The sequence below is a fragment of the Triturus cristatus genome, chromosome 6 (genome assembly GCF_964204655.1).
Source record: "Triturus cristatus chromosome 6, aTriCri1.1, whole genome shotgun sequence".
Classification (NCBI taxonomy): domain Eukaryota; kingdom Metazoa; phylum Chordata; class Amphibia; order Caudata; family Salamandridae; genus Triturus; species Triturus cristatus.
Window position 1 is genome coordinate 1,020,832,420 of NC_140589.1, and position 23,789 is coordinate 1,020,856,208.

Genomic DNA, 23,789 nt, shown 5'->3' on the forward strand with positions numbered 1-23,789 from the left:
AGATGTGAACTAGAGAGTAGTAGAAAGAGGAGAGGTGGAGAGGGTGAGCTAAATAGAGGAGGTGCAGCGAGAGATGGTAGAGAGAGAGGCAAACAAAGGGAAGTAAGAAAGGAGTAAGGTAGTAAGAGAGGTGAGGTAGAGGGGAAAGTGTTGAAATAAAGAGCAGAGGCATTGAGTGAACGGTGAAGCTTCTCCCACTCCAAAGGAAACACCAGGTATAAATACCGAACCTCAGACACCAGCTATTCAGTACAGCTCTGGACTTCCAGGAAGAAATACTGCTATGCTTCTGAAAGGACTGCCACTGACCCAAAAGCTGCAGCTCCCTGTTAACATAAAATAAAGACCATGATCTGCCATTTATTTTCCATAGACATAGAAGAGGTGTCTTTCTTCTATGTGTTTAGTGGGAGGGAGGAGCGGAAGTATTAATATATGGCACATAGCTCATTAGAAGCCTTTCCTTGACCAGAGTACTTTTAAAATGTAAACAGAGGCCACATTCTCCAACGAACTTTGTGGAGAGGGAGTAAAGAGCTCACATTCACCATTGAATGTTCTTACATTACCATAGCTCTCCTGGAGAGACTCGCGAATATCTGAGGGTCAGTTTCCAGGGCAATTGTTCATTCCACATAATTGGCTTACTGATGTCTTTGCCACATAAAAGATTTTTGTGCCTATCAACACATGCAAATTCGGGAAAGAATTAAATCTAAAAGCCCTTACCTGGCGAGTTTCAGCAAAGTTGATGAGGAAGATGGGCCTTAGCACTCTTGACCACCGCACACCATTCACTGCAGCAACTGTGAGGGCCCCGTAGATAATCAGATCAATTAAATTCAACTATAAAATAATCAGAGAAAAACACAGACTTATGATCAATAAATGACATTTTACTGTTGTATCAAACCAAACTAAGCATATAATATTCACACTCCTGGCTTTACAGCATTTGCAAAACAGATTGTGCACCACAAATTTTGAAATTTGCCTTTAAATAGGCATTGTTACTTTTAAAACTACTTGCCTCAAAATTCATTTTTTGTTATTCTTGTTATATGTCACCAGAACCAACCCAAAATAAAAACTCCATTGTGCTGCACCTGTAAAGATGGGAAGGTGGGCCCCTCTATTCCCAATATCAAGGGGGCGGTAGAGGCAGGATCCTGTACGGATTAAACAAACTTATTTTGTTGGACTTTATCTTTATAGTGTGTTTGCTGTGAACCACAATGTAATGTTTGCTTAAAGGATGAGGGGCGTTTCTGGTGCCAATGTTGCTTTGCAGAGGTAAAGGCATAATCTGGCAGAGTCTGATTCTTCAGTGTGTCTATATGTTTCCTTGGACGACTAGTATATATGATGTTTCAAGAGACAAGGCAGGCCCTTACCAAGGCTTGGGTTATTTCCACTCTTTATCGGGTTCGCCAGAGAGGGAGGATTTTCTCTAGCATGGATAGTTGGAAGTTGACAACTTTGCCTACTGTATTTTTCTTGGAGGCAAAGAAGATATGGACTTCAAAGATGGCTCCAAACATTTATATCTCCTTGCAAGAGGTAAGGCGTGTCCAATTGCGATTGAACTTGCTAGTTATCCAGAATTTGAGTTAATTGGAAAATGTAAATTCCTAATAATAATGGTCAGAGGGAGGTAATTTATGGCAACCAGGGCCAGACTGGCCGTAGCGGGCACCGGGCAATCCCCCGGTGCGCCGCACAGGTGGGGGCCGGTGTTGTGCCCCTGGGGGCCGTTTTTGTTATAGGGCCGTGCAAAAATCGGCCCTGTAACAAAATTGGCCGAAAACCGTCCCTGGCAAAGAGCTCGGCGGCACCCACAACCCACCGCGAGGGGGGGGGGGCGGTCGAGCACTTTGCCAGGGACGGTTTTGGTTCCCAGTCCGGCCCTGATGCCAACTGAGAGGAAGATACTATTGCAATTCAGTCTGACAGGAATTAGTGTATCCATTTCAAGGAAGCGTTTATCACACCTCCCACAAGTTAAGTCTTTGGAAAAGAAGTATAATTTGCCACTAGGAGATACAAGGTCTGCTGGTTGTCATTTATCTAGGGTGATGAAGATATTGTCTCTTGTATGCCTAGAGAGGTTTTAGCTCCCCACTTTGGTGTGAACCCTTAGTTGTGAAGTATGCTTTTTCTTTGGGGGTATTCCATTGGTTTTAAATTCTCCCCCAAGGATTTCTTTATAGTAAGAAAGTTTGAAATCAGACAATAATTTGACACATTAGGATTCTTTTCTGTCAATTTCTCCTTAAAACATGTCACTGGCCTGCCACTTGTAGCCATTGTTTGTAATTTTCAACTCCCAGTTTGACCTGGCAAAATAAACCTTTTGGCACTCCCAAAACCTCCTTTGTAATGCAAATAAGTCACCTCTAGGAAAGGCTCTGAACAGCCCACAGGGCAGGGTGCAATTTATTAAAAAAGCAGGACAGATACTTTTAAGTATTGCATGTCCTGATAGTGAAAAACTCCTACATTTGTTATTTCACTATTACAAGCCCTACATCTCTCTTATGGATAAAATTGGAGTTATCGTATTTCATTTAATAAATTGCAACCTCCAAATGGGAAAAGGTAAACACTTCATGCTCGGTGTCTTTGCAGTTGTAATGAAAAAATCTTTTTTGGTGAAGTTGGATTTTTGGTTACAATTTTGAATATGGCACTTTTAGAAAGTTGCATGTTCCTGCCTTAGCCATTTGGTGACTGCAGCCTGCCTCTGGGTCACATGACTGGGTGTAGGTGCCAATTGGTCTTTGTGCATTCCTCCTAGATAGCCACACACAATAGAGAGCTTAAGTGTGCCCAGATGGACTGGATGGGCCATCACATCAAAGGGAAACCTCTAGAAGCTTCTCTCAACTTTCCAAAGGAAACACCGGGTATAAATATTGGACCTTAGACACCAGCCCTTCAGTACACTTCTTATCCTGTGGAAGACTCTTCCAGGAATTTGGACAGCTATGCTGCTGAAAGGACTGCCACTCTACTAGACTGCTGTCCTAAAGGACAGCTGCCTGCTGTGCTGACCTGCTGCCTTCTTGCCTGGGTGAGGACTGGACCTGCAACCTGTACCCAGGACCCCCACAGTGACTCCAAGGGCTAGTCATTTGTAAGCAGCACCTGAACTCTGCATCTGTGAATTCTACCATGCCAAATGGTGCCATCACAGTCCTGGATCCTCTGAAGTAGGTCTGAAGGTGCTATGCCAGCCCATCTGTGAATCTAGAAGAACCAATGCATCTCCTCTGCTGCACAGCGCAACCCTGAGCAGAACTGAACCATTGCCTCTGCTACGAGGATTCTTCCCGCACAAGGTCTCCACATCGACCTTGTAGCCCGAAGTTTCAATGGACCACCGCTGCACGCCACATTACGAGGCAGGCGCTTGCATCGCAAACCTCTCAAAGGCAGCTTTGATGACAAAGCAGGACTTCACATTGCAAGCTTCCTTGTCAACTGCCTCCATGATGACAAAGCAGGAACTCGCATCTCAGCCCAGCAGCTCCCTGGAAACAACGCGGTGTGACGCATCTCCGACCTGGACCTCTTATCACCTCGGCTGAGCGACTCACCCTCGCCCCAGGACCTCACAACGCAATCAGGATTTAAAGTACTCTTGTTCGGCAGGCCTAACTGGGTACATGTATCAGACCCGCGCTCCATCGTTGTCGACCTGAACTTGTGACTTTATCCCAGTCCAGCGCAGCAAGATATCAACAGTTCGCACTTTGTGTTTTTGGCCCTACTTTCACTTACATTTTTTAAATTGCATATCTCTGGTTCTACTGTTCTGATTTTGTTGGTTTGGTCCGGTTTTATTTATTAAAAATAAATCTATGTTTCTAATCTGGTGTGGGATCATTTTTGTATAGTATATTTTCATTTTATTACTGTTTGAAGTGTGGCACAAATATTTTACACACTGCTTCTTAATTAAGCTGGACTGCTCTGTGCCAATCTACCCGAGGGTTAAGCATATGTTAATATAGGGTTGATTGTAACTTCACCCTGACAAGCATTGTGGTTCTTGGTTGAGTAGTGTTTCGTTTCACCACTTCAACCAGCAACCCAATTTCTTACAAGTACTTAGTTTTATCAGTCAATTGGAAGTTTCAAATTCCTGAGCCAGATTCAGGAATAATAACCTCCATGGGTTATTAATAGAATTGTTTTTGTATTGGCAGGTAAGGAGGCGGGACATGATACTACTGTTTCAATAAGGATCTTTCGCTGATTTTTGGTACATTGGGTTAAAAACAGAGGACAATCTTTGTAATGTTGTATCTACAGCACAGCGAATAGGATTCTAGTAGATATATTAACCTGAATCCCAAATTCTGACATGTAAATTGTTACCCGTTTTAGAATGCTTTTCAAGCACAGGACTGTTACCACATTCATGGAAAATTGTGTTTTCATACATATTCATAAGAGAGGTGATGTTAGCTTGCCTAGCCATTACTGGTTAATTCCATTTGCAGAGGCACAGAGCAAATTATATGTGAGGTCAATGCTATCAACCTGAAGGAGACTTGATACCCAGAACTAACAGTGGTTTTTGACACAGTGCAAGCACTAGGACAACGCTATTGCATTATACCTGATGGCTATGTCTCTCCTGAGTGCCAAAAAGGTAGAAAGATGGCTTTACAGTTGTTTGTGGACTACAGTGCAACTTTCGATTGGCTAGACAGGTAGATCCTCTTGGGTAAACTTAAAGGAAAAGGTATTTGAACTTTTTAAACTTTTGAAAACTCATGATATGGATACCTCGCTACAAGTGCAAACTAATAAATATGGTGATCCTTCAAAATTCAACATCTCTTCTGGTCTGAATCAGAGCTTCATTCTGGCACCCACAATATCTAAATCAAATGTGTTATTAAACAGCAGTTTAAAATGGGTCTATGAATACCCCAATGCCTACTTCGAATACAAGCATGCAAAACAACAATTTCTTATAAGGCAATAAATACAGCAATAGCTTACATTTTACTATAATCATTTTAGAATAAAACGTGATTAACTGGTCTGAAGGGGCAGCGCTGGCTGATAAACAAGGAACGCAATGCTTCAGTGACAGCATGGATGCTGCAGCTGCCACTGACAGTGGATTCGAGCTAGCCTAGCTGTAGAAGGGTGACATACCCTGAAACAGGTCCCAGGATGCTTGTTTCCGGTCCGGTCCAGGGAGGACCTGGCCTAGCAGTTCGGTCTGGACTGTTCCCATGGGGCACAGGGTCAGACTGATTTGCATATGGCTGGGTCCAAACTGGGGTGGCGTAGTGGGCAAAAGAACGATGGATTTAACCCAGATCTTTTGACTGGGGGAGAATGTTTGCATTGTCAGCATTCCGGCCATCATTTGTTTGCTGTAACACTGACAGTGGTGGCAGGGGTGGCTACTTCATCAGGGTGGAGGAGCGTCGCCCCATTGTTTTCTTGCAGTGCGAGAAGCAGAGAAATAAAATGGTAAAACTACCATTTTATCTTTCTGCTTCTCACACTGAGAGAAAGCAGAAGGGTTTGGTTGCAGGCGGGTGGGTGGGCGCATCTGCTCGAGAGCTGGGGAGGAGTGGCTTGCCCAATGCTGCGGGCCCAGATTGTTTGGTCGGCTAAACCAGTCACGCAAACTCTCCCTTTTCTCCATGTAGGCTGCATGCCGCCTACCTGGAGAAAATGGCCTCCCCATAGATGCCTGGCTGGTCGGTGTCCCCAACAACCACAATGCTGCAATTGCAGTGTTGTGATTGGCTTAGGGGAGGGGAGGGAGGCTGCCTGCTTTCTGTTCCAGCAGGAGAGCAGGAAAATGCAGGACCCGGCCAGGTAAGTTTTTTTATTTTTTATTAACACCTTCCCCCCCGCGTGCACCCCCGTGCGACCCACCCCACACCTCCCCAACTGCGAGTCATACCGGCCGTGACTGAGTGATGGGCTTGATCAAGAGGTGACATAACTAAAGTGAGAGGACACATAGGTCCTTATTGCGCTGAATGCATGACGACTTGCAGATGGAGGAACTGGACAGGACTTGATCATGAGAAAATGGGAAGATTGCGACTTCTCCATCCTGGACCTGTGCTGCATGGAAGGAGGTGGTGAACGAGTTGAACAGGAGGGACAACAAAATCATAAAAAGTGTCACATTGAAAATGGGCTTCTAAAAAAACTAAAAATATATTTTCACTTTCAACACACAAGCATGGAGCTGGTGCGGCTCCAGCCTCTAGATTAATGTTAGCTTTTTAACCCACTTCTATTGCACAGAGATAATCGATAATTGAGAGGCTGGCAAAGCATATAGTTGAAGAGAGGAAGCATTATTGGAAAGATATCCTGAGTTCACCGAGTGCCAGGGGCGTAGCTTGAAGCTTGGGGGGAGCTTTAGATTTTTCGCCAATGAGGCTAGCATTTAATGTTTAAATACAATATACGACAAGCAGGGTGCATGAGATGGCATAAGGGGCAATGTAAAAGAAGAGGAATGTGGATTGGTAGGAGTACTAAGAGACAAAACACAATATTTTGCTAAATAACCAATATTTTTGAGGACTTTCAAAACAGAGCATGAGCGATTGTGTGCGTGTTTTTGTCTGTGCATATGAAAAATGTCCTGCTGAAATCCGACTGACATCTCACATGACCCAAGTGAAAGGTCCTGTACCCAACTACTTATCAGAAAATACACCCCAAACACCCCCCTGAAGCTGCGCACCTGCTGAGTGCTTCCACTACCTGCGAGGCAGACTAGACAAATGTCAATATCTTCTTAACCACAAGGCCGGGCACAATAAAAAACACATAGGAATAAACTACTAGCACCCAATCAAATTATTGCCTTCAAACGGCTGACTGTATATTTGCAAAATGTGTGTCAATGCTGCTGACCCAATAGAATGCTACCTGCAAACAGCTGTAGCTCTCTATCCCAAGATTCCGTTGGAGGCCTTGCACAGCGCCCTGTAGATTGGCACTGGTGGGCCCCACCGAGCTAACCACCTACTGCTGGGAGTGGAGGACAAAGCAATACCAAAGGGGATTTGAGCAAATCAAACACTCACCCCCAGTCAACTGATCTGGGTTTAATCCATCATCATTCTTTAGCTCACTCCACCACCCCAGTTCAGACATGGCCATATGCAAATCAGTCTGACCCTGTGCCTCATGGGAACATGGGAGTGGAGGACAGCACGCCAACAACGCTCATCTGAAGCATCACGTGAGTCATAATTCATATAAGGTTTGGTGCACTGAAGTCGAATGCGATTCCCTTGGTGTCCAGGGAACGAGGTGCTATGGACATCACTTCAAGATCCATGAGGAAATGTGTTCTCATTTATGTTGATAAGTGATTTATTCAGTAGTATTTCTTCTGGTGGTTATGTCCTGAGCATGGTTTACCCTAAGTGGTGCACCTGTTGCCTAATCCTGTAGGGTTTCTGAAACCTAAACTCTAGTGTATAATCTTGTGAGATCTGTGTACCTGAGGGGCTGCTAGGCTTTCCTCGGCCTGTAATAAACATCTGTTTAATTTAGATTTTACCACCTTACCAGGCATTTCCAAGTAGGTTCTCTGTTCATAACAAATACAAATCCACCTGAAAAGGGCAGGGTGGAAAAATGAAAGAAAATGTAATGCAACAGTGACACAGAACACTATATACATCTTTAAAAATGGTGGAAAGTCATGTCAAATTGCGTGCCCAGATTAAATTAACATATCACTTTTTAACCAACCGCTATGGAATATAGTGCTGAATAATGCCCTGTTGTACTGCCATATTTCAAAGACTTCCTTGAGAAGGGGATGGAGGAGGGGGTTTAAAGACACCCGTGATAAGGCAATGGATTGTACCATGAAGGTATTCAATTAGGTTTTCATCAATGCCTTTCACAAACGCCTGTAAAGAATACTAATGTTACCGATTTGTTTCAAAATGGCGCTGTAAAATGCAAACAAAGACCACGGTTGAAGCCTCCGAAAGAAGTTTGGGTTATTTGCCTTGTTCGCTCTGTGAAATTCAGGTTGGCTAGCTATGTTCCACCAGCAGCCCCTCCTGATTGTCTCTAAAGCACAGAAAATGAAAAAAACTAAACACATATGCAACAATTAATCTGAAAACACCATAGCTAAGAAAGCCGCCAATTATTTCTTCATAGAACGTTCAAAGCACAAATTCAGGGCGGACTGGTAACTCCAAGCAATGTTGTCTGACCAACCCTCGTTGGTGGGTGGGGTTGCAAATGTGAAGCACTGCTTTTGTTACTGGTGGTCAATTTTGAACATGGCTGCAAAACCGTCCCACACCCTTCCAGCCTCTGAGGGAAATGCCCGATGCCCAGGACGGCCAGTCCGGCCCTGCACAAATTGCTGCCTTCCAGGCTTGGGAGAGAGAATTTATAGAGGAAACAGACCAATGGAATAACCCAGTAGTGGAATAATATCAAAATATTGCTATTTAGCCACACCCTTTTTATAAAGCATTAATAGAAGCAAAGCAGTTCAAAACAGAAACAGTGGAGTTGTTATAATCAGGGATAGAGATTTCACCAAGATATTGAGAAAGAAAGCATGGGGAAAGAGTGGGGTGATGAAGAGACAGTGTGCAGAGGCAGGATGCGAAATGTAATATTAGAGGAACGAGAAATGAGGAGTGAATCCTAAAAGGATTAAAGGGAGTTGAAGAAGCAGTGAGGACTTTGTCTTATCATAATATATAAGAAAGAAAACACAAAATTAGAAGCACCATGGTAAAGAAATGGTAGCAAGAAGATGATTTACGTGAGAAGGCGGAAGCCTTGGGGTAGAGGAAACGAACGTGTCAAGTATGCAATGGGTGGTGTGGGTAAAATAGGGAAGTTAAAATATATTTGCGAGTGACCGCTTTCAAAATGTGAAAAAGCAGCCACACAAGCGTTTCATAAAAACACATCCCTTTCATTTCGGTCAATAACTCGAATTCTCCTCGATAAACTCCCGAACATGAAATCTACCCAAAGTCGATCTTCTTTTACTTTTCAGATAAAAAAAAAATGCATTGTTAATGGGTAAAAAAAATAAAAATTAAAACGAAAATGAATATGATTCAGCAACTGCTTGAGACAGATAGGTTTTGAGAAATATGCAAAACACCAAGGGCAATCATTCCACTCATCGGTTCACAATGTTAGCGTTTGCTATGTATTTGAAACCTACCCTTCAATTTTAATAGTGCTTTACGTGATGCACTACACACACGAGGACCTTAGGAGACCAGTTCCCATGGGGATCTAAGGAACCAGGGGGCATATTAACAAGGGCCGGCGATAAATATCGCAAAGCGCACTTAGCGCTTGCATATTTATAGCCGGCTATCTCTGGAATTTATCGCCCGGTTAGCGCGTTAACAACGCGCATCGCAGAGGCGATAAAATTCCAGAGATAGGTGGGATATCGCCATTTTCCATGGTGGAAAACGGCGATATCCTAGATAATAGGGCCTGTGGTCTTAGCCACACAATCCACCCCCCATGTTAGGGGTGCCCTAATCAGGAATTTAACAGGCGTTAAATTCCTGAGTTAAGGCATACTTAACGCGATTTTATTTATCGCTAACCCTCCTTGATAATATCGCGAAGCTTCCTTTGCGATATTATCCCATGGTGCTTTTCACAGCCACGCCTCTTTTGCATCTCATTATTGATGCGAGGCGAGGCGTGTGAAAAAGGGGCGATACATCAAGGAATCACGCGCTAGCGTGCCCTTGATGATAATGCGATAATATTATCGCCGCTTTGCGCCTGAAAACGGGCTCTAAAGCGGCGATAATATTATCGTCGCCCCTTGATAAGATGTCCCCAATTGAGATTAGAACATGTACACCTGCTTAGAGGTTTACAGTAGATGCGTTGACTGATTTAGTATTTATGGATCCACCGTATGAACACCTGTTCAGCAATCCAGAATGTGCAATTTGCACTTCTGCGAATGTGTGTGTAATTTACTAATGAGTTGCATCTCAAATTGCCGATTCACAGGCATTCGAAACACAAATTGCCTAATTATTCTTAATTAGGCAGGTGGCAATTCGTAAATCCCAATGATTGGCTTCAAATGCAGGGATGAAGGACCACAAAGGACAGCAAAGGTACAGCCCGTGTCCGTTAAAAAGGTAAGTGATGCTTTTAAAAAAAAGCATTTCCCATTAGACAATACATCCTCTGAACCGCACCTGGCTACTCTCGGGCGGCTTGACCAATTCCCAAAGGGGATACTGTACCAAAAGGCAGTGGCGTAGCTAGATGTCTGGCCGCTTGTGGCGGACGCTGCATTTGCCGCCACGTGACTGCAGAAGGTGTAATGAGGTTAGCAGTCTAGTAGTTGGAGGGCGGAGCGAGTAGGGTGAAGGGAAGAGGAGGAGTCAGGATAGGAAGAGGCAGTTAGTGTAGGGACAAGGTAGAGACAAGAGGCAAAGAAATAAAGCTCCTGATAAACCACTAAAAGTGTCTGTGGTTCTTTGTAGCACGATGCTACAACTGGCGACGAGGGTGGGATGAACAAGCCCACACCATTCACGGAGCCCCGGAGTTGGTGAAGAACCGGACCTGCCTGAAGTGACTGATCACCTCGCAGCTTGATTCACGCTGGATGCGTGTAATCCGGATACCACCAGTGAGTACAGAAGTCGGGAGCCCACCCCGACCCTGCCTTGTGCCCCTGAGTGAAGAAAGAGGTGCCTCGACGTTGGAGACGCTGTCTCCGAAAGCCTGCTAACAAGCGCTGTTGAGCGCGGTGAAAGGTGAGCTGGAAGCTCGTTGTTGCCGGCTAATCTCACGCCCGATGCGTGAGCTTTGGCATGCTTGGTGCGAAGAAAAAGCGGGAAGCTGCAGAATAAGGCGGGAGCCCACCCCGACCTCACCTGATAGCTGTCGCCGTCGTGAATGAGCAGAGTCTGGAGGGTGCCACCCTTGAAGAGGCCCGCCGGTGAGTCCAGCATGGAAAAGACTGAATGAGCCCGGAGAAAAGCCTCGTGTGTGTGTGTGTGTGCGCAGTGGCGGCGGCCATCTTGGAGTCAGGCAGGCCTTCGAGACAGACCCCTTGATTTTCGGGGAGCGGCCATTTTAAAGTCAGGCACACAGTAACCGAAACAAGCATTGGCAAGAATAAACAAACAAGCATTGAACAGACAAACAAGCATTGGCAAGAATAAATAAACAAGCATTGGCAAGAGGACTATAAACAAGCATTGGCGAGAGCAAGTAAGCAAGCATTGGCAAGAATAAATAAACAAGCATTGGCGAGAAGAAAATAAACAAGCATTGACGAGAACAAGCAAGCATTGGCAAGTACAAACGAACAAGCACTGCTAAGAAGAAATAAACAAGCATTGGCAAGAATAAATAAACACGCAGTGACGAGAGCGAGTAAACAAGCATTGGCGAGAACCCACCAAGAAACCAGACCAATCGAGGGAAGGGAAAGAAGACAACGACGCAATGGCGACCTCACCACAACGGAAGCCCCTGGTTGCGGGAGGATCACACCTGCGAGCGCCGGAATGTCTGACCGTGACCACAGGAGGGAGCATGGGCCCCAAGTGGCAGGAATGGTTAGAAGAATTCGAAGACTATGTTGAGGGATCCAAGGTGACGGAAGACAAAGAGAAGTTAATTGCCCTCCGCAACCTCGCATGCCGAGAAATAAGCAAGATAATAAAGGATCTTCCGCCTGCCGAAACAGGGACGTATAACAAAGTGTGTGAGGCACTGAACAAAAAATTCCTTCACAAAAGAAACGTAGATTATGAGCGCCATACGTTCCATCAAGCACGCCAAGGAAAGGAGGAGGCGATGGATGCATTCATCACCAGGCTGCGACGGCTGTCGAGATACTGCGAGTTCGAAACGTTCTCGCCTGATGCTGCCATCAAATCGCAAATTATAACAGGTTGCCATTCAGAGACACTTCGGCGACGGTTACTGAGGAAACCCCATGAATTAGAAGAGATTGAAGATATGACCCGCATATATGATCAAGCGGAGGAACACGCTGCCACCATTGAAACAGGTCACAACATCAGCCATGAGCAAGCGCACCGCGTGCAAGAACGCCCGAGTGGCAGAAGGAAATATTCGTCAGAGAACAACTGGAGGCATAGCACGTCGTCTCACCAACGGCGTCCGGAGGATGGGAGAAGGGAGCTCAGGCGAAGAGATTGGAAGACAGAAAGGACGAAGCGATGTTACCGGTGTGGACGTGACTACCCCCATGTGGACACCTGTCCGGCCATGGGCCAACGGTGCAGGAAATGTGGGCGGTCCAATCACTTCGAGGCAATGTGTGGGGACTACCACCGACACAGGCGGAGTGAACCGACGAGGTCGTCCCGCTCAGACACTCGGAAACATCACGTACGAGCTGTTCAAGGAGAACTTGTGCGGTCCCCAGGCTCATCACATTCCAGCCGGGAATCATGCAGGTCACGTTGGGGACGCCGATCCCCATCTTGGGACTCGAGATCATCTTCCTCCAAAGACTCGACCTACACGGTGGAACACTTGAACCTGATTGCGGACCCTGCTCAACTGAAGAAGTATCCACGCCTAGATATTAGAGTGGGGAATCACGACACCAAATTCATATGGGATAGCGGAGCCTCGCTGAACTATATTCCAATTACGGAATATGAGAAAATGGTCCCGAAACCCCCACTAACTTTTGCACCGGTCCGTGTTTTCACGTGGATGTCCAGAACACCACTCCCCTGTCTGGGTAAATTCCACACAACTCTCACCTGTGATGACATCACCATACCGGCAGTCATACACGTCATCAAAGGGCCGGAAGCCGACTGCCTACTTAGCCTCCCCACTGCGGAGCGTCTTCATCTGGTGAAAGTCTTATTCACAGTCAATGACAGTAAGAACTGTGCCAGCAAGTCTCCCAAATTACTTCCCAAACCGGGGAAGGCTGAGAACACGGCTGACTACATGTCCCGCCACCCTCTGTCGTCGTCAGGATCCAAACAATTGATTGATGGGAAGTACATGGACGCCATTCGGGAAGTCACCGCCAAAGACACCATCTTGAAAGATTGCCACCCCTGTCAGTCGACTAGCAAAAGCGATCCACCGGCACCACTACAAATGACCACCCTACCCAGTGGAGCCTGGCAAGAAGTTGCCCTAGACTTCTATGGACCACTGCAGTCCGGAACATATGTGGTCGCAATCATTGACGAATATTCACAATTTCCCATTGCACAAATAACATCGTCTACAAGTGCTTCCTGCACTCTCAAGGTGCTATATGAGATATTTGCAACATGAGGTGTTCCCAAGGAAGTCAAAACCGATAATGGGGAGGAGGAGCCTAGCGCGCATCCAAGATGGTCGCGTGAGCACAGGGCTCCCCGGACCCTTTCTGCTCCTCGGAATAAATCCTGAGAATATCCTGATTTGGTGTATGGAATCTGAGAGATGAAGACCAGCTGACTATATATCTCTTTTCAAAACTCTAATCGGACCTGGGAATCCTGAGTTATCGTCGCCGGAACTTTTGGGACCCACCCGACGGAGGTGGCCGGGGTGAAGGTGACCCGTGGGGCCGGGCTGCAATTGAACAACAGCGGCCTCAGCGCGGTGCCAGTTACCGATTCAGCACTTTTGGTTTCGGTTTTGGCCTTCAGGAGATCAGCTGGCGTGCGTGCTCGAGGTGGCGAGGTGCCTCCTGGGCCTCTGCCCGAGGTTTGCTTCCATCTGCTACTGGCGGGTCTGACGCCTCCGACCCCTACACCGACAGTTTGTGGTCCTTTCGCTGGCACCCGCGCACCCCTTGATCGGAGGTCCCATTGAGTGACTGCGCTCACATGGCGGGCAAAGGGGGTCCGGAGGGGCGCAAGACCAAGGCTTCACTGCGCGGGGGAGCGGTCCAGAGCAACAACATGGACCGCTATACCCAGGGCAGGGGGTCCCCTGGCACTGCTGGCCTTTCCCCGGATGCTGCGGGGGGAGGCACGACCGTCGCTGCGGAACCTTCCCTACAGGACATTATGGGTGCCATCGAGGGCATCAGGGAAACTATCGCGACGCAATATGAGGCCCTGGCCCGTAAGATCGACACTGTCGCGATCGACGTCACCCTGATTCGGGCCGACCTCTCTAAAACCAACGAGAAGGTCCAGGCCCTTGATACACGGACCTCCACCCTGGGTGCGGAGGTGTCGGATCTGCGGGCCGCGCTTGGGGACATTAGAGTGGTCAACGACCATATGGCCCGGCGGCTTGAGGACTTCGAGGGACGGGCCCGACGCAACAATATCCGCATCATTGGGGTACCGGAGTCCTCCGACAGCCGCCCGGTGGACCTCGTGGTCGAGGAACTTATCCTGCAACAGTTGTCCCCGGTTGGCCTAAGCAAATTCTTCGCTGTGGAGCGGGCCCATCGAGTTCCGGGCGGCCGGCCGCGGCCGGGGGCCCTCCCGAGGCCTATCGTGGCTAAACTGTTCCACTACAGGGACCGCGATGCTATTCTGCAGGCTTCACGGACCCGTGGCCCGGTCCGCTACGAGAACTCGACCATCAACTTTTACCCGGACTTCACGCAACTGGTCCAGAAACAGCGGATGGGATTCCAGGGGGTGAAGCGCCGTCTCCGCGAGCTAGGCCTGAAGTATTCGATGCTCTACCCGGCGAAACTTCGAGTGGAGCATGGAGAGCGGACAGCCTTTTTTGACACTCCTGTGGCCGCAAGTGACTGGCTGGACTCGCTGCCGGACGGGGGTGGCCGGCCCGGGCCCTCTGGGGGCACCGCAGGCGACGGGTCCCCTTAGACTGACCTTTGGTCCTTGCTTTTGCGGTTTTGCACTGTACAGTTGGGTCTTACTTCTTTTGCATACTGTGTTTTACCAGGACCCGTGAGGGGTGCGGGCGGGTTCGGGTCCCTTTCCTCCTCCGGGGTCTTTTTGTAGAATGGGGTTAGTGGGGCGACAGGCACACTGCAAGTTGGGGGGGGTCTTTGGCCCGCAGGGGTGCAGGGTGGGGGGCGTTGGACTTGGGGTGGGGTTGGGGGGGAAGAGGGGTTGTTTAGTTGTGTGTTTTTTGTTTACAGGGCGAGGTATTGATTTTTATCCATATTTGGGAGCGGTGCTGCGGGCTGGGGGCCTCTTGACCCATTGGAGGGGATGGGGGGAGACGGGTTGAGGCTTATGTCGTGGAACGTCAATGGGTTGGGGGACCGCATTAAGCGGGGTGTTGTACTGCAATATTTGCGTCGTTTGACTCCTGATGTGGTGTTTCTCCAGGAGACGCATTTGGTCGGCAATGTCTGCCATGCGATGAACAGGGGGGGATACCGCCTCGTAGCCCATTCTGGTTTCACAACTGGCTCCAGGGGGGTGGGCATTCTCCTGCGAGCCTCCCTTCCGGTGGAGATCACGAGGATAGTCTCGGATGACAGAGGGCGCTATGTGTGTCTGATTGGGAGGTGGGAGGGGCAGCCCCTTACCCTGGTTTCAGTCTACGTCCCCCCGGGCCTCCAGAACTCCACCTTTACTGATTTGGGTCGAATGCTGCTTGACCTCCCGGACGGCCTCCTGCTCATGGGCGGGGACTTTAATTCTGTGGTTTCGGGTGAACTGGATCGTCACCCACCGAGGACCCTCCCCGCTGCCCAGTCATGGCTGGGTGGGATGTTGGAGACCTTCGGCTTGGTGGATAGTTGGAGACTAATGCATCCGACCCAGTGCCAGTTCACCTTTCATTCGGGGGCGCATGGGAGTCTCTCCAGGTTAGACTACTTCCTTATGCCCGCGGCGCAGACTGGTCGGATTCGAGAGGTCAGACACCTGGCGCGTGGTATCTCCGACCATTCTCCGCTGTGGCTTGTCTTTGACACCGGGTCGCGGTCCGCAGGGCGGATAGCTCCCATTAACCCCTGGTACCTGCGGGACCCTGTGATTCGTGACAGCCTGGTTAAGGCCATGGACCAATACTTCAGTGAAAACGAGGGGTCGGTGTCGTCTGCGTTGTCCCTTTGGGAAGCCTTTAAAACTGTTATACGTGGACACGCCCTCGCCCAGATAGTGGTGGCCAAGAAGGTTAGGAGCGAGGCGGTGGTGAAGCTGGAGACTGACATCTCGGGGCTGGAGTCGGCCTTGGAGGCGAATGTTACTCCGGACGGGCTACATGCCCTTAGCCTGAAACAGTTCGAATATAGGTCCCTGGTCACTGACGCGGCCAAAACTATGTATAGGGAGCAGCAGGGCCGATTGTATGACGCGGGGGACAAGGCGGGAAAGTTGATTGCATGGCTGGACAAAAAGGAGAGAGTGAATCGTGTGGTCCCCGAGTTGCGTGCTGCGGATGGTGAGTGTGTGACTGAGCCAGATGAGATTGTGGAATGCTTCGCTGACCACCTCCGGGCGGTGTACTCCCCGGTGACTGACAGGGACGAGGATGACTCTCGCCTCCTACTGAGAGATATTGCTCTGCCCGGCCTGTCCGTTGAGGACCGGGAGCGGCTGGACGCCCCCTTATCGTCGGATGAAATAGCGACCGCGATTCGTTCCCTTCGCTCGGGCAAGGCTATGGGTCCTAATGGTCTGCCCATTGAACTATACAAATTGCGTCCTGATAAGCTTGCGCCCTTCCTCAGCCGCATGTTCCGCGACTCTCTTGCGGCGGGTTCCCTCCCGGCCGACCAGCGCTTGGCCACTATAGTCGTTCTCCCCAAGGAGGGCAAGCCGCGTGACCGCTGTACCTCTTACCGGCCTATTTCACTGCTCAATGCGGAGCCTAAAATCCTGGCGAAAGTCCTGGCCAATCGATTGTTGAGTGTCGTGTGCGACCTTATTCATCCGGACCAATGCGGCTTTATCCCGCACCGCAACACCGCTCTTAACTTGCGGCGTCTGCACGGGGTCCTCGCCAGGGCGGAGCTCCTCACCGAACCGGCCGTGCTGGTTTCTTTGGATGCCACGATGGCATTTGACACTATTGAGTGGCCATTCCTCTGGGCCGTCTTGGATAAATTCGGCTTTGGAGAGGGATTTATTGGCTGGGTGAGGCTCCTTTACACGGGACCCATGGCTCAAGTGGTGGTGAATGGGCGGGTCTCTCGGCCCTTTGCCCTCGGCAGGGGTGCCCGTTGTCCCCGTTGCTTTTTGCTCTCGCCCTGGAGCCACTCGCTGCCTGGCTCCGTTGGGAGCCCTCGCTTAGAGGGATCCGGTGGGGCCCGGGCTTTGAAGATCGGGTCTCGCTGTATGCGGACGACATTCTCCTGTATCTCACCTCACCGCGGCAGTCACTCAACGTCCTCTTTGACGTTCTGACCTCCTTTGGGAACAATTCGGGTCTCACGATCAATTGGTCTAAATCCTGCGTTTATCCCATCGCTGGTGGTCCTCCTCTCCTGCCGCCTCGGCTCCCGATTCAAATATCTCTGAGCGGCTTTAAGTACCTGGGGATATACGTTTCGCTGGACCCGGTGGCTCGCTACGAGCAGAATCTTCTGCGTCCACTTCGGCGACTGCGTGAGGACACGGCCCGGTGGTGCAGGCTGCCCCTGTCCCCGCTGGGTCGGGCCGCGCTGTTTAAAATGATGTCCCTTCCCAGGTTCCTCTATGCACTCCAGAACTCCTTCGACGTTATCCCAGTGGCCTACTTTCGGGAGGTGGAGAGCCTGCAGAGGAGACTGGTGTGGAACGGCCGGGCGCGTATTGCTCTTGCCAAGCTCACTCTCCCCTGGTATGACGGGGGCATCGCGCTTCCTGACATTCGCAGGTACTATTGGGCCTCGCAGCTATCTGCCATTAACCACGCCACGTATGCGCCCGGCTTGAATCCGGCGTATGGGATGGACAAGTTCCTGCTTCCCGGCGGGAACTACAACAGGGCACTTTATTCCCGCCTGGCTGACCGGACCCTTACGGGTCCTACTAAGATTGCTGTGCGGACCTGGAGGGCTGCCACTGCGGCCATGGGCTGGAGTGAGCGAATGACATGTGCTACTCCCTTGTTTGCCTCCGACCGCCTGGGCAGCTTGTGGACCACCAAGGGGTTTGACCAGTGGGACACGATTGGTATTAGCAAAGTGGGAGACCTGTGGCACAAGGGCGCGGTCAAGACTTTCGCGGTGCTCCAGGCCGAATACGAGTTGACCGACAGGGAGTTCTTCCGCTACGCCCAGGTTCGACACGCCCTGCTCTCGGTCTTCGGGGAGGGGACCAAGATCCCTGTTTCCTCGCCCCTCGAGGACCGCGTACTTGACGGACATGTCCCTGATAGTACTATTTCTTTAATTTATAAAAAATTGATTAATCACCGGGCGGATCTCCTGGTGCGCCTTCGGGAGGCTTGGACTGGGGATGGGGTCGAATTGGACGACGAAGACTGGCAGTCTGCACTGTCGTCCCCCAAGGAGGTTGCCATTCCGGCTCGTCTCCGGTTGGTACAGCTCAAGATTCTCCACCGGGTGTATGTTACGGGTCCGCGCTTGGTCGCGATGGGATTTTCCGACGACGGGCTCTGTAAACGAGGCTGCGGGCTCAACGCCACCTTTCTTCATATCCTTTGGGAGTGCCGCGAGGTGGCGGACTACTGGCGCCGGGTCCACACGGTTATGGGACAGGTCACCGGGGTTGTGCTGCTGCCGGAGGTGCGTCGCTGTGTCCTGAATGTGTGGGAGCCCAATGACTACAACGCGGCTCAGACTCGGTGGGCGGCCCTAGGGAACATGATTGCCAAGAGGGATATAGCGCAACTTTGGGGCGCTCAACGGCCGCCCACCGTGTCAGTATGGAAGGAGAATATGGACTGGTGTATGTTTCGGGAGAAGACAGTGTATGTGGCCCGTGGCAAGCCGGGGGCATGGGGTAGAATTTGGGGTCAATGGAATGCGTATCGCGGAGGCATCTGTACGCCCCCCCTGGTAGACACTGATATCGCCATGTCCCCCTGACCCTTGACGGCTCCTGGCGCTTTTTGTAACAACTACATATGGACGTTCATCTCCCTTGACCCCCTTCCCCCCCCCCTCCGTCCCCGGCCTCCCGGTACTCCTCTCTTTAGCGGATTGCTCAAATGTTCTGACTGGAGTTTCCCGGGGGGAGCCTGAACCGCACTGGTATCCCTCGTAACTCGCCTTTTGTTTTTATTGTTTTTCCTTTTGTTTCTGTTCTTGTTGGACTGACACTTGCTGTTCTTCGAGAACTATCTTGAGCCACTGCGGGGCAGTGCCCTGGGAACGGACTGCAGCCTTGATATGTGTATATTTCCTTATGTACCTAGCGGCCGGCCCGGGTGGTTGTAGGCCCATACTTGTAACCGAATTATTGTTCAATAAAAACTTTTTCAAAAAAAAAAACAAAAAAAAAAAAAAAAAAAAACGATAATGGGTCGCCCTTCAATGGTCACGAATTCAGTGCTTTCGCGAAATACATGGACTTTGAGCACCGAACAGTTTCACCACTCTGGCCACAAGCGAATGGCCCCATGGAAAGGTTTATGACTACGCTCAAAACGACATTTCAGCAAGTCACTGCAGGGAGGGGAGAACTGCAAGCAGCTCTGAACGAAGCTCTCAGAGCCTACAGGACAACTCCCCACTCAACCACCGGACAATGTCCTGCGACCCTCATGCTAGGGCGGCCAGTGGGAAATCAGTTCCTGAGAAGGGAAGGTGCTCTGCAAGCGGTATCACCAAATCACATGCACCAGGAAATAGCTGGGACTGACAAGCATGACAAGGATAGACTGAAATCGTATGCCGAGGCCAAGAGGAGGGCGAGGTCTCTATCCTTGCATGAATGTGATCATGTCTGTGCGAGCCAGGAGCAGCAGGAAAAAACTAATCCCCAAGTCCGTGACGAGCCATTAGCAACTATTCAGCAGAAAGACACGATGCTGACGGCGGAATCCGAACGATGCAGAATCCCCAGGAACACATCCCACGTCAAGAGGTATCTGTGAGACACAAAAGGACCTGAGGTGAGTCTGACTGACACTTCAGCACCTGAAGAACCTGATCCTAGTGATACGGGGGGCAGAGGTCAGCAGAGTGAGTCCGTGCCGAGCGTGTCCACTGGGAACACATCGTTGCAGACACGTCGCAATATCCAGCCACCAAAGAGACTCATTGAAGAGATGGACTGAAGCACTGTTCGTGTGTTTGTTTTATCAAGAAGAGGGGAGATGTAATGAGGTTAGCAGTCTAGTAGTTGGAGGGCGGAGCGAGTAGGGTGAAGGGAAGAGGAGGAGTCAGGATAGGAAGAGGCAGTTAGTGTAGGGACAAGGTAGAGACAAGAGGCAAAGAAATAAAGCTCCTGATAAACCACTAAAAGTGTCTGTGGTTCTTTGTAGCACGATGCTACAGAAGGTACGAGCTGGGTGGGGGGGGATGGGGTGGGGGTAGGATGTTCTGGCGATCCCTCGCGGCCTCTGCAGGTGAGGGAGGGGGGGGGTGCTGCGATCCTCACACCTGCCTGCTATGCCACTGCCACAAGGAAAGCTTCCCCATTGCAAATCAATTACCTTCCCACCTCGTAGATCAGCAGTCTAAGGGGGATACCACTTTTACTTCTCCTCCCATTTGTGATTTCGGAAAAGGAGTGCAAAAGTCCTTTACAGACAGAATGACTTTTCCCTACTGGACTAAGAAAATTACTTTTGTACACTATAGAAATCCCTTTTGAAAATGCTGAGAATATACGAATCAGTACTGCAAAAGGGCTTTGTACATCTTGCCCTTAACCCATAATGGGAAATAGAACGATGTTTATCGAAGATACTTTATGGGGTGATGTAATTCGGACATATGCTAATAAGGAAATTCAATTTTTAGATCAGTTGCTCTATTCACGATTATTCCTAGTGCCTGCTGCTTTAAAGTATGGATAATATTTTCTGTGGAATGGCCTTAGGGGCCTTAGGGGTTTGGACCCAGAGAAAGCATTGCTAGCCATTGCCCGACTGGCCTATAGGGCAATCAGGCAGTTCCTGACAGGCTGGTCTGACAGTTAAGTGTGTGGGCCGGTTTTTATGGTCTGACTTAATAGCGCAGCTGTTGCCAGGAAACTGTGTAAGAATCACCAGGAGAGGGGCTTTGCTCCACCCACATGTTGGAAGCCAGAGGTACAGGTTTAATTGGTCAGAATTTGTGTGCTTCCACAAGAAAGTGCTTGTTCTTCACACTGCTGGGATCTTTTAGTTTATTTATCCAACTGCATGAACTTGAACTACTTTTTAAGGGCACAAACATTCAGTTGTAATGCTATTAACGTATCTTAAATAACTAGATCCTTTATAGCATTTTTCTTTGGCAGCAGCACCCATCGGACGAGGCACTCATTAACATACATGGATTTTCTTTTCTGTCTCTACAGTACACTAATAAGCCAAATCTACTGGTATTGCCAACGCTTGTTTAACTGTTTGTGGGCCTGTTCTTTTGTCTGCTGGGCCGTTTTTTACTGTTGATTTCCCTTATATTAAAACAAACATTGCCGGCAGAATGCTCAAACCTATGCAGTCTTCCATACTTCGCAAAACACTTACAAAGCATTTCTTTACAAGATCAAAACTTCCCCATTTTGCAAACATGGGCCACTGTTTATGCTTTCTAAGCCACTAATAGAGGCCACTTTTATTTTTGAGTGGTGCCCTGGCCTATTTTCTTTCACAGTCTTACCCTGTTGCTAGCCAAAGCACAGAGTCCCAGTAGGACAGACTTTAGGGAAAAGGAGATGACTTGGAGGCTCCTGTTGCCTGTAGACATGGACAGTAAAGGCATGTTCCAGCAACAGAAAGCAGCAATAGCAAGGAGAGGCATTGCAACGGCGGTAGCCCTCATAAAACCTCAAACTCAAAATGGCGGGACCAAACCTCACCGCTTTGCTACAGGTGATTCAAGCCAAACTCATACCCACCATCGCCTACGGAAGCGAATGCCTACGAGGAGGTGATGCGCGGATCTTGGACAGCACAGGAGCTAGGGCAATGAGAATCATATTTAACCTTCCTAAATATACATCTCCAGCAAAAGACACCCAATTGATGGACGGAATGCAGAACAGATCAAAAAATTCCCCCCCAGTCAAGAGATCTGGATTAAATCCATCATTCTTTTGTTCACCATGCCACCCCAGTTTAGAAAAATGCACCAGGTTTTCCATGTGCATTAGAAATCCATCAAATGAGACAAGAGGGGATCAAACGAATGATATTAAGTAAGTAGAGAAGATGAAGAGGTTTCTCTTAGTGAGGGTCATTTATTGTGCATCAAACTGCCTGGTGTTGAGTACTCTATTCAACGTAACAAAGTAGGAAGGATGCTTTCTGTGTTTGAACCTTCATTAGGTTTTCAATTGTCTTTGTCCCAAAAAGGATGGATCTAACTTGAAAGTAAGGTTGGTTAAAGATCCTAATGCTGGATCAAGGCAACGTTTTGAACGAGACAGTGTTCTGAGTTGTCTGAAGCTTTGCATTTAAGTTATACTATTCCATCTTTTATTGTCGCCATAAAGGAGGTGACATCTTCTCGTATGAAGGATTGTATGTATGTTTTAATTTTTTTCTGTGCTTAATTTGAGCTGGTGGGGGACACCGGCACTCCATTTTAGGTACTTTATTTTCTGCATTATACATTCAAGGATAGCAAGAGGGGGAAAAACACACACAGGGGAAAGACGGGGGAAGAGAAAGGTGGAAAAAACTTCAAAAAGGGATAAAACAGGAACCTGCAAGATAAAGGGGAAGCAAGTGTCTGACAGTATATCAAAGAGGCATGAGGTTGATTTAAGACTATGCAACCATAGTATTTGTGTACTGATATTTAACTCTTTGGGTCCTAAGGATGTGCTGGACACATCCTTAGCACCGGTGCTTGGGTGCTGAGGATGTGTCTGGCGGGGAACAACCTTTACAACGCAACTTTTACAACGCACTACCTTTACAACGCATTTTTTACAACGCATAATCCATTACAACGCATGACATTACAACGCATGACACTACAACGCATTTTTTAAAACTACCTTTACAACGCATTCCATTACAACGCATACTACCATTACAACGCATACCATTACAACGCATAATATTACACTACACTATCCAACACTTACCCTACTGTTGCACCCCCTGGAGTTAGAATAGTAATTTTTACCCCTATACTATCCAACACTTACCCTACTGTTGCACCCCCTGGAGTTAGAATAGTAATTTTTACCCCTAAACTATCCAACACTTACCCCACTGTTGCACCCCCTGGAGTTAGAAAAGTAACTTTTACCCCTATACTATCTAATACTTACCTTAAATGCAATTTAATATTATGCGTTGTAATGGTATGCGTTGTAAAGGTAGTATGCGTTGTAATTGAAATGCGTTGTAAAGGTATTTTTAAAAATGCGTTGTAGTGTCATGCGTTGTAATGTCATGCGTTGTAATGGATTATGCGTTGTAAAAAATGCGTTGTAAGTGCATGCGTTGTAAAAGTGTGCGTTGTAACGACATACATCCGTGTCTGGCACATCATAAGTGCTGAAGCTCCCCCTGTGGGTCCCCCGCCTCATTCTCTACCAGGGATGGCAGTGGAAGTGCTTCCGCTGCCACCCCTGGCAATCTGATGACATCAGCCTACTCGTAGCATACCGACTGCAGAAAAACACACCGGGGAAGAGCTGGAAGCTATATGCTTCCACTAAGTCCAGGAGTAAGGTAAGATTTTTGGGGATCGGGAGGGTAGACAGACACCGTGGAGGGGGAAGTAAAACGTTTTTCCTTTC

At 48.7% G+C, this 23,789-nt stretch overlaps 1 protein-coding gene across 1 annotated transcript in view; it reads right to left on the bottom strand.

Annotated features, from left to right (window-relative positions):
- Positions 1-23,789, bottom strand: part of LOC146820941 (two pore calcium channel protein 1-like) — a 653,069-nt gene that overhangs the window by 474,750 nt on the left and 154,530 nt on the right. The window contains exon 5 of the mRNA XM_085609765.1: positions 730-846. Within this exon, the coding sequence (XP_085465891.1) occupies positions 730-846 (117 nt within the window). The remainder of the gene's footprint in view (positions 1-729; positions 847-23,789) is intronic.